Source organism: Triturus cristatus, chromosome 6 (genome assembly GCF_964204655.1).
Source record: "Triturus cristatus chromosome 6, aTriCri1.1, whole genome shotgun sequence".
Lineage (NCBI taxonomy): Eukaryota > Metazoa > Chordata > Amphibia > Caudata > Salamandridae > Triturus > Triturus cristatus.
In genome coordinates this window covers 24,288,363-24,303,144 of record NC_140589.1, presented here as the reverse complement: position 1 = coordinate 24,303,144, position 14,782 = coordinate 24,288,363, and the positions used below count along the sequence as shown (strand labels likewise).

General features: G+C 54.3%; 1 protein-coding gene across 1 annotated transcript in view; it reads right to left on the bottom strand.

The window, feature by feature from the left end:
* Positions 1-12,272, bottom strand: part of LOC146813667 (solute carrier family 22 member 7-like) — a 226,094-nt gene extending 213,822 nt beyond the window's left edge. Inside the window, exon 1 of the mRNA XM_085610164.1 lies at positions 10,685-12,272. Within this exon, the coding sequence (XP_085466290.1) occupies positions 10,685-11,110 (426 nt within the window). The 5' untranslated portion in view covers positions 11,111-12,272. The remainder of the gene's footprint in view (positions 1-10,684) is intronic.
* Positions 12,273-14,782: the final 2,510 nt, after the last annotated feature.

Genomic DNA, 14,782 nt, shown 5'->3' with positions numbered 1-14,782 from the left:
TCAGCTGGGCACCTAAACTGTGAAAATGTAAAACACCTCCGGCATGAGTAACACTATTACTGTAACGAACACAGCGCGGCATAGAAACTCTGGGACGGTCTAGGAGAATGGATGGAGAGCAGCCACCAGTGAAATTTCACTCACGCAAACTCTTCTTACAAAGGGCAGAGCCAGGGCTTTAAGTGGGCCTTGTCCTGCCGGTGCTCAGCACTGGATGTTCTAAAAAGCAGGTGCTGAGACAGGTCCATATCGGGTGCTCCCTTTTTGCTCTCACCCACAGGGTGAAAAAAAACTTTTAACTCTGCAGCAGTACCGCCCTTCACTGCCTTTGATGTAACTTCAAAGAGACTCGTTATAGTTCTTTCACAGTCTTATCATTTCAGAACTTAAGCATTTTCAATATTATATACAACAAGTCATAGTTGTCGCTTATTTATCTGATGCAACTAACAACCGTTTGTGAGAAGGTGGCCTGATACATGCTGTCCACTAGTTCTAGTAACCAAATACCTCAATGACAGAATCAACTTCCACGTACACAAATGAGACATCCGATCTTCCAACCTCGCACTGTCCGAAACCCCGCGCATCCACAGAGCCAGAGCAGGCGGAAGATCCTTCTCCCACATTGCATCCAATACCTGGAACGAGCTACCGGCAGACATCAGAGGTGCCCCCTCCCTGAACACCTTCAGGAAGACCCTCAAGACCTGGCTCTTCGGCTAACAGATCTGCGGCCCCCCACCCCTCAGTGCCTTGAGACCCTCACGAGTGAGTGACATGCTTACAATTACCCTGAGTGATTGATTGATTCTCTGCTGCACTGCTTGAGGTGGTGGGCAACGCTCTTCCAACATAGCGGTCGGTAGAGCCGCCACTGGGGGTGCGTCATCTACGTGTGATAGGCATGAGCGACTCCCCCCGGCCCGCCTGCGATACGCGTCTCACCTTCTCCTTACCTGGACATTGACCCCGTGGCGCAATCCACTGCACTCTCTCCAAATCTGTGACTCAGCCAGCAGGAGCCTGAGCCAGGTGTGCTTTCACTGGACTGGGTACAGCAATCACCGTGTAGTCCACTGGTGGACCACCCGATGCAGTTGATGCAGCAGGGCTTCCTTAGGCGTGCAGTTGCAGCGCTCAGACCACACAAGTTTGGCGTAGCACAGGGGCCTCACCCTCCACAGCGTACGGCCAGCCCAACATCATCCGTCCTGTGATGCAGGGAGATGGCACCTACCATTGGTGATCCCCTCCGTGCACCCCGGTGTAGTGGTGGATCATAGTATGCGAAGCGGACCTCACTACGTTGGTGCGCAAGATCACCTCTACCATTGACCGCACCAAGGTGCACAAGGCGGGCTTCTCACACAGGTCAGCAACGTGTCTTCATGCAACCTGCCAGACTTCACCACCAGGTACGGGCGATCGTCGTACATCAATGTCTCCCACCACGGCTCATTGACTCAACAGCTACTCCACATCTCACTCCAGGCCACAGACGCAGGAACAGCAAGGAATCCAGGAACCAGGTGCAGGTCCAGCAAGGGATCCAGGAACCAGGCGCAGGTCCAGCAAGGGATCCAGGAACCAGGCGCAGGTCCAGCAAGGGATCCAGGAACCAGACGCAGGTCCAGCAATGGATCCAGGAACCAGGCGCAGGTCCAGCAAGAGATTCAGGAACCAGACGCAGGTCCAGCAAGGGATCCAGGAACCATACGCAGGTCCAGCAAGGGATCCAGGAACCAGACGCAGGTCCAGCGAGGGATCCAGGAACCAGGCGCAGGTCCAGCAAGAGATTCAGGAACCAGACGCAGGTCCAGCAAGGGATTCAGGAACCAGACACAGGTCCTGCGTGGGAACCAGCATCTCATCCTGGTCAACCGAGATGTTGGGTGGCTTGAGGGGGTTGTTGATGTGTGCTGCACTATGCCCTGGCTGCTCAAATCTGCATTTTTCCTTTTTGTGTGTGAAACTTTTATATTGGAGGTGGACTGATAGGCTAAGTCCAAACTTGGGGGTTAGCATGCCTTTTTCTATCGCTAAGGGCTTATCACTGGATTCCACCCACTATCGCCGGTTTCATTAACGCAATCTCGCTAATGTTGGTGGCGGTTTTCACCACTGATCTCTGAAGCTATCGCCTGTTTGCAAAACTTTGCTAATACATCGCTATCAGGGCAATAACTTGCAGGGATCAACGGCGATAGGAAAACTAGCGCTACCCTAGATTAGCAATAGTTATGGCAATTTCTTGGTAATATGCCCCTAAGGGCCTGATTTAGATTTCAGCGGACGGGTTAATCCATCACAACGGTGACGGATATTCCCTCTACCAAAATATAAACCCCTTAGGGTATTATGGGATTTATATTTCGGCGGACAGGATATTAGTCACTGTTGTGATGGAGTAGCTCTTCTGCTGAATTCTAAATCAGGAAGCTATCTCTCTTAGTACGATCACCCGAGTAAATTTTTGTAGGAGTTTAGCTGGGACCATATACAGCACTCACCTAGTATAGTGAGAATTTTTCGCACTATATAGGTTTTTCCTGCTTGTATAGGAAAGTGACAGTGATGACATGAGCCAGCGGGCAGGATTTAGCCAGCAGACTTCTGGTGGTTGCTTCCGCTGCACTTCCCAATTTGTTTTAGAATATTTTTCTCCTTGAAGTTGGGCATGTCCTCTGTCACCCTGTGCAGTTATAACCACACCCATTTTTGAGTGATTCTGCATTTGGGTTCCTAAAGCTGCTGAGACCAGGGGCGCCTTTTGACCTTTACTCCTGTTTTTGGGGTGTTAGATAATGGGGCTTTTCGTTTTTTGCGTTTTAAGTGCCGAGCCAGACCCTTGGCTCGGCTCTGGATGCACTGTGAATTTGTTGGCTCGACCACCTTCACTCTGAATCATACATCCTGGTGGTGTTCTAAGTGCTTTGTTTTAACATGTGCTCCCAGATGAGACCCACATTCTTTTGGGATCAGCATGTAGCAATTCTGACTCATACAAAGACATGGGGAGAGTCTTTCCCTTATAAGCCTTAATTTTCGTTTTCTCAACATTACCTATGAGATACTTTAACTAACAGTAAGTGAACAATACCTCCAAGTTCTAATGTAGACCCATTTCATTGTAATCCAAAGTCAACAGTGTAAGAGAGTAGGATCTGCTTCACATGGGTACCCCCACTTTTTGCTGGTGTTTCACTGTTTTTCGACCTTAGTCTGGCTGTGGCCCTGCTAATCAGGACCACAGCCTAGCTGCTTCCTCCCTAAAATGGTTTGCATGTACATTAGGTACATATCTAATTGTATTCTGGAGTGCCTTATATGGTATACTATGTACCTAGGGGTACCTAGGGCATAGGTACCTCAGAGGCCTACCAGGGGCTGAAGCATGTTTTATGCCACCCCTGGGAAGCACTCCAAAATGGCACCACAGGTCTCCTACTGCAGCCTGGGTAAGGGTGTGCTTACACCCCTTACTGTGGTATAGGCTACCTATATCACTACCCTTATACAGACACATATAAACCTATAAGCAACTCCTATGGCAGGCCTTGACAATCCTGAAGGCAGAGTGCTTGGTTTTATGTGAGAGGGTGCCCAAGCATGACCTGAGCCCCTCTGCAGCTTTCGGAAATACTTCCTTATCGCTGTTCTGTGATACAGCCATACCATATACTCTTAAGTGCATTATAACCTCGTGGTAAATGCTAACTTTGGAATGGCTGCATCAAAACATGTCGTGTTTGGTGTCAAACGCTTTGGAATACTACCCCCCCACCCCCCTCGGCAGTCCTGCGTTTGCTGTCCCTGTGCGTAGCACAGTTCAAACCGGTTGCAGGGGCTACCTGCCCCTGCTCTGGCGTGAAACTGGACAAAGGAAATGGGTGTAACCACCCCTCTTCCCTGGCCCACCCATAGGTGGGGCCTTAGCGTTAGTCCATCCCCTAAACTTACTATAACTATAGGAATCCAGTCCCTAGGACTTTAGATTACCCTCGACGAAACTCTGCAACGTACATCCTGGACCTTCGACTTTCTATCCTGACTAGAAGAATGAAGAGATCTCCCTTGGGGTCAAAGAGTGACTCCCCTGCTTGGCAGGCACCAAAGAAGCAACTGACCGGTCTGCAATTCTGAAGCTCCCGCCAGATGCCGAAGTCTCTGCATCCCCAGAGGTGGATTTCCAGACTTCCCCGAGGCTACCCTGAGTCCACAGCAAAGCTGAGGCCCGTGGCTATCGTGCGTGACGTGGAACCGTGACCCCTGGACACCATGAACTTTTGCAGCCACACTATCTTCCTGGTCCTCCTCGAAGTTGTGCTTTGGGCTCCTAGTAGCGCCAGCCTTGAGCACCTCCTGCACCGAAGATTGTTGGCATCCACTCCACGAGTGTCCTGTGGGCCAGCTCCAAGTGTGACCGCTCGAGGCTCCTTCACATTCACTAGCCCGTTGGCTAGCAGGTCCCCACGAAGGCAACTCCTTTCCTGATTGGGTTTACCTTGTTGCGCCAGATGTGCCCTGACTTACCTTCGCTGGCTGAGTCCCTCAGACCTTGCTGGTCTGCACTGCAGTCCTTTCTCTGAATTCCAGTGACTTGCCGTTGCCAAGGCTTGTTGGGTCCATTTCGTCGTCGACACCGCAGCACTCGACAGACTTCATGGGACAGCTCGAATCCGGCTCGTGGACTTCATCAACGCCTCCTGGACCTCGTGGCTGAAGAGTCAAGACACCCATCAACTCACCTGAAGCACCCGACATCTGTGGGCATTGGTCCATCCTGCCCTCGGTCACTGGCAAGTGACCCAGACTCTGTCCCCTCTGCTTTCAGGTTCCGTCCATCCTAGATCCAGGCTTGGATCTCTTCTGACACTTCTCCTCTTCACGGCAGCAGCAGTTCTTTGCAGGCTTCCATTGAATTTGACGACGCGACCTGACACCAAAAGACACCTATGCACCCGGCTTCCCTGGGTGAGGTAACTCGAGTACTCCGGTGCTCCCGTGGGTGCTAGCCCTAGAACTTCTTAAGTCCAAAAGTGTTTGGTCCTGACTTGATTCTAAGTGTCCCTAATCTTTAAATTTCCAACCGCGACATTGCCCATAGAAGATAACGGGAAAACGCGGTTGTGTTCACACACTGCATAGAGTCCCCGTGGGTCCCCTGTGTCACTACCTTGGGTGGTTCCTTGGGGTCCCAGCGATTCTACAGGCTCTAGGCCTTGTGTCTAGTTTAGTCGTGGTTCTTGTGCCAATTTTTTGGTATATGGTTTGGTACGCCCCTAGGGCCCAACGTGTATTTGTGCTATTACTGATGATTGCTCACTTGTAACTTAAGTACTTCGAACTCCAGTCTCATAAAGAGACTAGAGGGGTGTGCTTTAACCTAAATACATATATTTTAAATATATACCTGGTGTGGTTGTCTTTTCATTTGATCATTCAAGAGATTATAGACTGGTAAAACAAGCTGCTTTACATTCCTTCAAGACTTATCCTGAAGGCTGCTCTCCATAGCTACCACTAGAATACCTTTCAATAAAGGTTATCTTTAACCTATCACCATAAGGGGTTATTTGGACTGATTCAAGGTGCCCACTAGAACTAGTGGACAGCATATATCAGGCCACCTTCTCACATTCAGGTCATCTGCATACAACAGACGCTATCGTTGCACCAAATGTCCAGATATCACTATCTTTTAAACCACATTTTAAAAAAGTACGCTTTCAAAATAAAGTTTTAACTTGGTGCTAAACTACATATAATTCCATTCAGCCATGTTTTCGTTGTTTTTCTTCACAAAATGTACTATAGGAATTAAAATGGAAAAACAAAATTTTTCCCCCTTACGCTCTTTTTAGGTCTCGCCTAGCGAGACAGCGCATGCGCTGAACACCTTGGCGAGGTGTATTGTTGTCGGTTTCATGGCCGAAGGGGGACAGGAGATGTGCACGCGCAGGGACAGGAGATGTGAACGCGTGCATATTCGCCAGTCCCTCCCTGTCTCCTGCTCGCTGTGCCAACGCGGAATGCTCTGGGACTGGAAGTTTCTCCCCGCCAAGATTGCTTGTTTGATGGTTTTCTCGTAATCCGTTCCCTCCTGTGACACGGTCCAAAATGTAATATTGTCCAGGCAGGAGTATGTCTTTAAGGAGGGTGGAGACTCACCCAAAATTGTTTGAGATGCAGGTGAATGGGTTTCTGTAATTGAGAGGGATTTGCGCATGCGTAAATGTACGTTACCTATATTTGTTTCCAAAAATACCCATATACGCATGTGAGAATGTTGAGGTTTACAAAGAATTCCACAACTGGCCTCACGAAAGTATGATTGTCATTATGGTTTCCCGGCATCCTACAATCCTCTGCCAATTCCAAAATGTCGGAAATTTACTCCTCGGTGACTTTTCTTCAGAATCAACCCTATATCTGTTGCAACCAGGTCAGCAGAGCCGTTGTAGAGCCAGAGAACCAGGTCAGCAGAGCTGCTCTAGAGCCGAGAACTAGGTCAGCAGAGCTGCTGTAGAGCCAGAGAACCAGGTCAACAGAGTTGCTTTAGAGCCAGAGAACCAGGTCAGCAGAGCCGTTGTAGAGCCAGAGAACCAGGTCAGAAAAGCTGCTTTAGAGCCAGAGAAACCGGTCAGCAGAGCTGTTGTAGAGCCAGAGAACCAGGTCAGCAGAGCTGCTGTAGAGCCAGAGAACCAGGCTAGCAAAGCCGTTGTAGAGCCAGAGAACCAGGTTAGCAGAGCTGCTCTAGAGCCAAAGAACCAGGTCAGCAGAGTTGCTGTAGAGCCAGAGAACCAGGTCAGCAGAGCCGCTCTAGAGCCAGAGAACCAAGTCAGCAGAACCGCTCTAGAGCCAGAGAACCAGGTCAGCAGAGCCAGAGAACCAGGTAAACAGAGCCGTTGTAAAGCCAGAGAACCAGGTCAGCAGAGCCGCTTTAGAGCCAGAGAACTAGGTCAGCAGAGCTGCTTTAGAGCCAGAGAACCAGGTCAGCAGAGCTGCTTTAGAGCCAGAGAACAAGGTCAGCAGACCTGCTTTAGAGCCAGAGAACCAGGTCAGCAGAGCTGCTCTAGAGCCAGAGAACCAGGTCAGCAGAGCCGTTGTAGAGCCAGAGAACCAGGTCAGCAGAGCTGCTTTAGAGCCAGAGAACCAGGTCAGCAGACCTGCTTTAGAGCCAGAGAACCAAGTCAGCAGAACCGCTCTAGAGCCAGAGAACCAGGTCAGCAGAGCCAGAGAACCAGGTAAACAGAGCCGTTGTAAAGCCAGAGAACCAGGTCAGCAGAGCCGCTTTAGAGCCAGAGAACTAGGTCAGCAGAGCTGCTTTAGAGCCAGAGAACCAGGTCAGCAGAGCTGCTTTAGAGCCAGAGAACAAGGTCAGCAGACCTGCTTTAGAGCCAGAGAACCAGGTCAGCAGAGCTGCTCTAGAGCCAGAGAACCAGGTCAGCAGAGCCGTTGTAGAGCCAGAGAACCAGGTCAGCAGAGCTGCTTTAGAGCCAGAGAACCAGGTCAGCAGACCTGCTTTAGAGCCAGAGAACCAGGTCAGCAGAGCTGCTCTAGAGCCAGAGAACCAGGTCAGCAGAGCCGTTGTAGAGCCAGAGAACCAGGTAAACAGAGCCGTTGTAGAGCCAGAGAACCAGGTCAGCAGAGCTGCTCTAGAGCCAGAGAACTAGGTCAGCAGAGTTGCTTTAGAGCCAGAGAACCAGGTCAGCAGAGCTGCTTTAGAGCCAGAGAACCAGGTCAGCAGAGCTGCTCTAGAGCCAGAGAACCAGGTCAGCAGAGCCGTTGTAGAGCCAGAGAACCAGGTAAACAGAGCCGTTGTAGAGCCAGAGAACAAGGTCAGCAGAGCCGCTGTAGAGCCAGAGAACCAGGTCAGCAGAGATGCTGTAGAGCCAGAGAACCAGGTCAGCAGAGCCGCTGTACAGTCAGATAACCAGGTCAGCAGAGCTGCTTTAGAGCCACAGAACCAGGTCAGCAGAGCTGTTGTAGAGCCAGAGAACCAGGTCAGCAGAGCTGCTGTAGAGCCAGAGAACTAGGTCAGCAGAGCTGCTATAGAGCCAGCGAACCAGGTCAGCAGAGCCGCTCTAGAGCCAGACAACCAGGTCAGCAGAGCCGCTCTAGAGCTAGAGAACCAGGTCAGCAGAGCTGCTTTAGAGCCAGAAAACCAGGTCAGCAGAGCCGCTGTCGAGCCAGAGAACCAGGTCAGAGGTAGGCACCAACAGGACTTTGAATCTGAGGCCTGGGGACACTGCAGACCGCAGCAGCACACCCACCATCCACCGTCGGAGGTAGGCACCGACTGGGCTGTAAACCTGTGGCCTAAAGTCACTGCAGGAACCTCTGTATAACAAAGGAACCTCGGTCTGTACAAAGTGACCTGCCCTCCCTGCACACACGGAAACTTTCCCTACACACAAGAAAACCTCTGTGTATAGGAACTTTCAATTGTAAAGAGGGGACCTCTACTATACACAGGAACCTCAATCTGTATGGAGGAACCTTCCCCCCACCCCACACACAAAAGTTCTTGCCGCAGACATTGTAACGTCCACAAGAAAACATCTCCCTGCACAAGAACCCATGGCTGCAAATAAGGAAGCGTGGACTGCATACCGGAAGCACTAGCTGCAAATAAGGAAGCGTGCACTGCACACCGGAAGTACTAGCTGCAAATAAGGAAGCGTGCACTGCACACCGGAAGCACTAGCTGCAGATAAGGAAGCGTGCACTGCTCACCGGAAGCACTGGCTGCAGATAAGCAAGCGTGCTCTGCACACCGGAAGCACTAGCTGGAGATAAGGAAGCGTGCACTGCACACCGGAAGCACTAGCTGCAGATAAGGAAGCGTGCACTGCTCACCGGAAGCACTGGCTGCAGATAAGCAAGCGTGCTCTGCACACCGGAAGCACTAGCTGGAGATAAGGAAGCGTGCACTGCACACCGGAAGCACTAGCTGCAGATAAGTAAGCGTGTACTGCACACCAGAAGCACTGGCTGCAGATAGTAAGCGTGCACTGCCCACCGGAAGCACTGGCTGCAGATAAGGAAGCATGCACTGCACACTGGAAGCACTGGCTGCAAATAAGGAAGCGTGCACTGCACACCGGAAGCACAGGCTGCAAATAAGGAAGCGTGGACTACACACCGGAAGCACTAGCTGCAAATAAGGAAACGTGCACTGCATACCGGAAGCACTGGCTGCAGATAAGGAAGCATGCACTGCACACCAGAAGCACTGGCTGCAGATAAGGAAGCCTGCACTGCACATGGGAAGCACTGGTTGCAGATAAGGAAGCGTACACTGCACACCGGAAGCACTGGCTGCAAATAAGGAAGCGTGCACTGCATTTCGGAAGCACAAGCTGCAGATAAGGAAGCGTGCACTGCACACGGGAAGCACTGGCTGCAGATAAGGAAGCGTGCACTGCACACCGGAAGCACTGGCTGCAGAGAAGGAAGCATGCACTGCACACCGGAAGCACTAGCTGCAAATAGGTACGCGTGCACTGCACACCGGAAGCACTAGCTGGAGATAAGGAAGCGTGCACTGCACACGGGAAGCACTGACTCCAGATAAGCAAGCGTGCACTGCACACCGGAAGACCTGGCTGCAGATAAGGAAGCGCGCACTGCACACCGGAAACACTGGCAGCAGGTAAGGAAGCGTTCACTGCACACCGGAGGCACTGGCTGTGAATAAGGAGGCACGCACTGCACACAGGAAGCACTGGCTGCAGATAAGGACGTATGCACTGCACACCGGAAGCACTGGCTGCAGATAAGGAAGCGCGCACTGCACACGGGAAGCACTGGCTGCAGATAAGGAAGCGTGCACTTCACACGCCGGAAGCACTGGCTGCAAATAAGGAAGCGTGCACTGCACACCGGAAGCACTGGCTGCAAATAAGGAAGCATGTACTGCACACCAGAAGCAATGGCTGCAAATAAGGAAGCACGCACTGCACACCAGAAGCACTAGCTGCAATTAAGGAAGCACGCACTGCACACCGGAAGCACTAGCTGCAAATAAGGAAGTATGCACTGCACACCGGAAGCACTGGCTGTAAATAAAGAAGCGTGCACTGCACACCGGAAGCACTGGCTGCAAATAAGGAAGCACCCACTGCACACCGGAAGCACTGGCTGCAGATAAGGAAGCACTCACTGCACACCGGAAGTACTGGCTGCAAATAAGGAAGCACCCACTGCACACCGGAAGCACTGGCTGTAAATAAGGAAGCGTGCACTGCACATCGGAAGCACTGGCTGCAAATAAGGAAGCACCCACTGCACACTGGAATCACTGGCTGCAAATAAGGAAGCACCCACTGCACACCGGAAGTACTGGCTGCAAATAAGGAAGCACCCACTGCACACCGGAAGCACTGACTGCAAATAAGGAAGCATGCACTGCACACCGCAACCACTAGCTGCAAATAAGGAAGTATGCACTGCACACCGGAAGCACTGGCTGTGAATGAACCTCCACAGGTGTCCCCGAGACCTCAAGCTACAGAGGGAAGTCTTCATTCATACTCAGTAAAACCTCTCTCTGTGCGCTGGTTGGAGGGACTTTATTCTCCAACTCCACAAAGACCACCCAACTGCCCATAAAGTGCGACACTCCAGAGGGGACATCCTGCAAGGGTGGTTCAGAGGGTGAGCTGAGTGCCCTTACCTGGGTGGCGATGGTAGAGGTGAACTGGGAGTGGTCGTAGGTCCACCCATGCTGGCAGCTCTGCAGGGAGGCGGTGTTGGGTGGTTCCCAGGTGGAGGCACCGAGTGGTCCCCAGGTGGAGGTGTTGGGTGGTCCCCAGAGAGAGTTCTCCAGCAGGTGCCACTGTGGCTCTCTGTACATCTTGCAGGAGCTGAAGGTGCCATCAGGCTCCCTGGGGATGCTGATGAGCAGCAGATCCTCCTCTGTGAGGTTCCCAAATCCACCCTGGTCCTGGAGGGCGCAGTGGTGGGGGGGCACCGCCGCCAGGAAGTTGTGCAGCAGGAACTGCCAGGGCGTGATGATCCGGGGGATGCAAATCAGTAGAAGGACCCGGATCTGAAAGGGGCCAAAACCACCCACCTCCGAGAAGAGATCCTCAAACTTCATCCTGAGAGTTCTGAGACCCCACACCAGGTGCACAGAGGACCCCTGGGTGCTGCTGAGGTCTTTGGATTGGGAGGAGACAGAGTGCAGAGCCAGGGACCCAAGGGAGACTGCAGGATACCAAGAGTCTGAGGGACTCCAGGGATGTCTTACCAGATAGAGGGACTGGGAAGAGGTCTGGGGTCCCAGAGGAGGCTGAGCAGAGACCTGGGGTCTCAGAAGAGGTCTGGGGTCTCAGAGAAGGATGTGAAGACACCCAGGGTCCCAGAGGAGGCTCAGCAGAGACCCAGGGTCTCAGTAGAGGTCTGAGGAGGCTGAGCAGACACCCAGGATCCCAGAAGAGGTCTGGGGTCCCAGAGGAGGCTGAGCAGAGACCAAGGGTCTGAGAAGAGGTCTGGGGTCTCAGAGAAGGATGAGCAGACACCCAGGTCCCAGAGGAGGCTGAGCAGATACCCGGGGTATCAGAAGAGGTCTGGGGTCTCAGAGATGAATGAGCAGACACCCAGGGTCCCAGAAGATGTCTGGGGTCCTAGAGAAGGCTGAGCAGAGACCAGGGGTCTCAGAAGAGGTCTGAGGATGCTAAGCAGACACCCAGGGTCCCAGAAGAGGTATGGGGTCCCAGAGGAGGCTGAGCAGAGACCCGGGGTCTGAAAAGAGGTCTGGGGTCCCAGAGGAGGCTGAGCAGAGACCCGGGGTCTGAAAAGAGGTCTGGGGTCCCAGAGGAGGCTGAGCAGAGAGAGGGTCTCAGAAGAGGTCTGGGGTCCCAGAGGAGGCTGAGCAGAGACCCGGGGTCTCAGAAGAGGTCTGGGGGACCAGAGGAGGCTGAGAAGAGACCCGGGGTCTCAGGGGAGGTCTGGGGTCCCAGAGGGGGCTGAGCAGACACCCAGGGGGTCTCAGAAGAGGTCTGTGGAGGCTGAGCAGAGACCCGGGGTCTCAAAAAAGGTCTGGGGTCCCAGTTGAGGATGAGCAGAGACCCGGGGTCTCAGCAGAGGTCTGGGGTTCCTGAAGAGGCTGAGCAGGGGACTGAGGTACTGAGCCGGGGTCCAGAGTCCATCCTCTCAACGCCCTGGGATGCTAAGGGATGGTCCTGGTGGGTGCTGCTTCCGGGTCCAGAGTCCATCCACTCAACCCTCTGGGAGCCTGCGATGCCCGGTGTGGAGGGTGGTCCAGAATGAAGGAGATGGGCAGTGCCCCGCGCTGGGGGATGTTTAAGTAGCTCAGTCCACGAGGTAATTCATTAGTTGAGGTCCAGGCCCTGGACAGAAGTCGTGCTGGGCTCGGATCACAAGACTCCTGGCGGTGCATTCCAGATGCAGATTAGAAGGCGTCATTGTGCGCGCGCGGCGTGGCCCCAGGGCAGGCTAGTCAGGACTCAGAGTACGGAGGGGCCCCTGATTCGTCTGGTAAGGCGAGTGACAGAAGGCGCTACACAAACACAAATACAATCATTCAGGACACATAACCAGCCCCTGCCAGTGAGGGTGAAACCAGCCAGTGAGGGTGAAACCAGCCCCTGCCAGTGAGGGTGAAACCAGCCAGTGAGGGTGTAACCAGCCCCTGCCAGTGACGGCATTCCAGCCCCTGCCAGGAGGGTGAAACCAGCCCCTGCCAGGAGGGTGAAACCAGCCCCTGCCAGGAGGGTGAAACCAGCCCCTGCCAGTGAGGGTGAAACCAGCCAGTGAGGGTGAAACCAGCCCCTGCCAGTGAGAGTGAACCAGCCCCTGCCAGTGACGGTATTCCAGCCCCTGCCAGTAAGGGTGAAATCAGCCCCTGCCAGGGAGGGTGAAACCAGCCCCTGCCAGGAGGGTGAAACCAGACCCGCCAGTGAGAGTGAACCAGCCCCTGCCAGTGACGGTATTCCAGCCCCTGCCAGGAGGGTGAAACCAGCCCCTGCCAGGAGGGTGAAACCAGCCCCTGCCAGTGAGGGTGTAACCAGCCCCTGCCAGTGACGGCATTCCAGCCCCTGCCAGGAGGGTGAAACCAGCCCCCGCCAGGGAGGGTGAAATCAGCCCCTGCCAGGGAGGGTGAAACCAGCCCCTGCCAGGAGGGTGAAACCAGACCCGCCAGTGAGGGTGAAACCAGCCCCTGCCAGGGAGGGCGAAACCAGCCCCTGCCAGGAGGGTGAAACCAGACCTGCCAGTGAGAGTGACACCAGCCCCTGCCAGGAGGGTGAAACCAGCCCCTGCCAGTGAGGGTGAACCAGTCCCTGCGAATGAAGGTGAACCAGCCCCTGCCAGTGAGAGTGAACCAGCCCCTGCCAGTGAGGGTAAAACCAGCCCCTGCCAGTGAGGGTGAAACCAGCCCCTGCCAGTGAGGGTGAAACCAGCCCCTGCCAGTGAGGGTGAACAGGCCCTTGCCAGTGAGGGTGAAACCAGCCCCTGCCGATGAGGGTGAACCAGCCCCTGCCAATGAGGGTGAGCCAGCCCCTGCCAGTGAGGGTGAACCAGCCACTGCCAATGAGGGTGAAACCAGCCCCTGCCAGTGAGGGTGAAACTCGCCCTTGCCAGTGAGGGTGAAACCAGCCCCTGCCAGTGAGAGTGAACCAGCCCCTGCCAGAGAGGGTGAAACCAGACCCGCCAGTGAGGGTGAAACCAGCCCCTGCCAGGAGGGTGAAACCAGCCCCTGCCAGTGAGGGTGAACCAGTTCCTATCAATGAGGGCAAACAAGCCCCTGCCAGTGAGAGTTAACCAGCCCCTGCCAGGGAGAGTGAACCAGCAGCTGCCAGTGAGGGTGAAACCAGCCCCTGCCAGAGGGGGTGAACCAGCCTCTGCCAATGAGGATGAACCAGCCACTGCCAGTGAGAATGAACCAGCCCCTGCCAGTGAGGGTGAAACCAGCCCCTGCCAGTGAGGGTGAACCAGCCCCTGCCAGTGAGGGTGAACCAGCCCCTGCCAGTGAGGGTGAAACCAGCCCTTGCAAGTAAGGGTGAAACCAGCCCCTGCCAGTGAGGGTGAAACCAGCCCCTGCCAGTGAGGGTGAACAGGCCCTTGCCAGTGAGGGTGAAACCAGCCCCTGCCGATGAGGGTGAACCAGCCCCTGCCAATGAGGGTGAGCCAGCCCCTGCCAGTGAGGGTGAACCAGCCACTGCCAATGAGGGTGAAACCAGCCCCTGCCAGTGAGGGTGAAACCCGCCCTTGCCAGTGAGGGTGAAACCAGCCCCTGCCAGTGAGAGTGAACCAGCCCCTGCCAGAGAGGGTGAAACCAGACCCGCCAGTGAGGGTGAAACCAGCCCCTGCCAGGAGGGTGAAACCAGCCCCTGCCAGTGAGGGTGAACCAGTTCCTATCAATGAGGGCAAACCAGCCCCTGCCAGTGAGAGTTAACCAGCCCCTGCCAGGGAGAGTGAACCAGCCCCTGCCAGTGAGGGTGAAACCAGCCCCTGCCAGAGGGGGTGAACCAGCCTCTGCCAATGAGGATGAACCAGCCACTGCCAGTGAGAATGAACCAGCCCCTGCCAGTGAGGGTGAAACCAGCCCCTGCCAGTGAGGGTGAACCAGCCCCTGCCAGTGAGGGTGAACTAGCCCCTGCCAGTGAGGGTGAAACCAGCCCTTGCAAGTAAGGGTGAAACCAGCCCCTGCCAGTGAGAGTGAAACCAGCCCCTACCAGTGAGGGTGAACCAGCCCCTGTCAGAGAGGGTGAAACCAGACCCGCCAGTGAGGGTGAAACCAGCCCCTGCC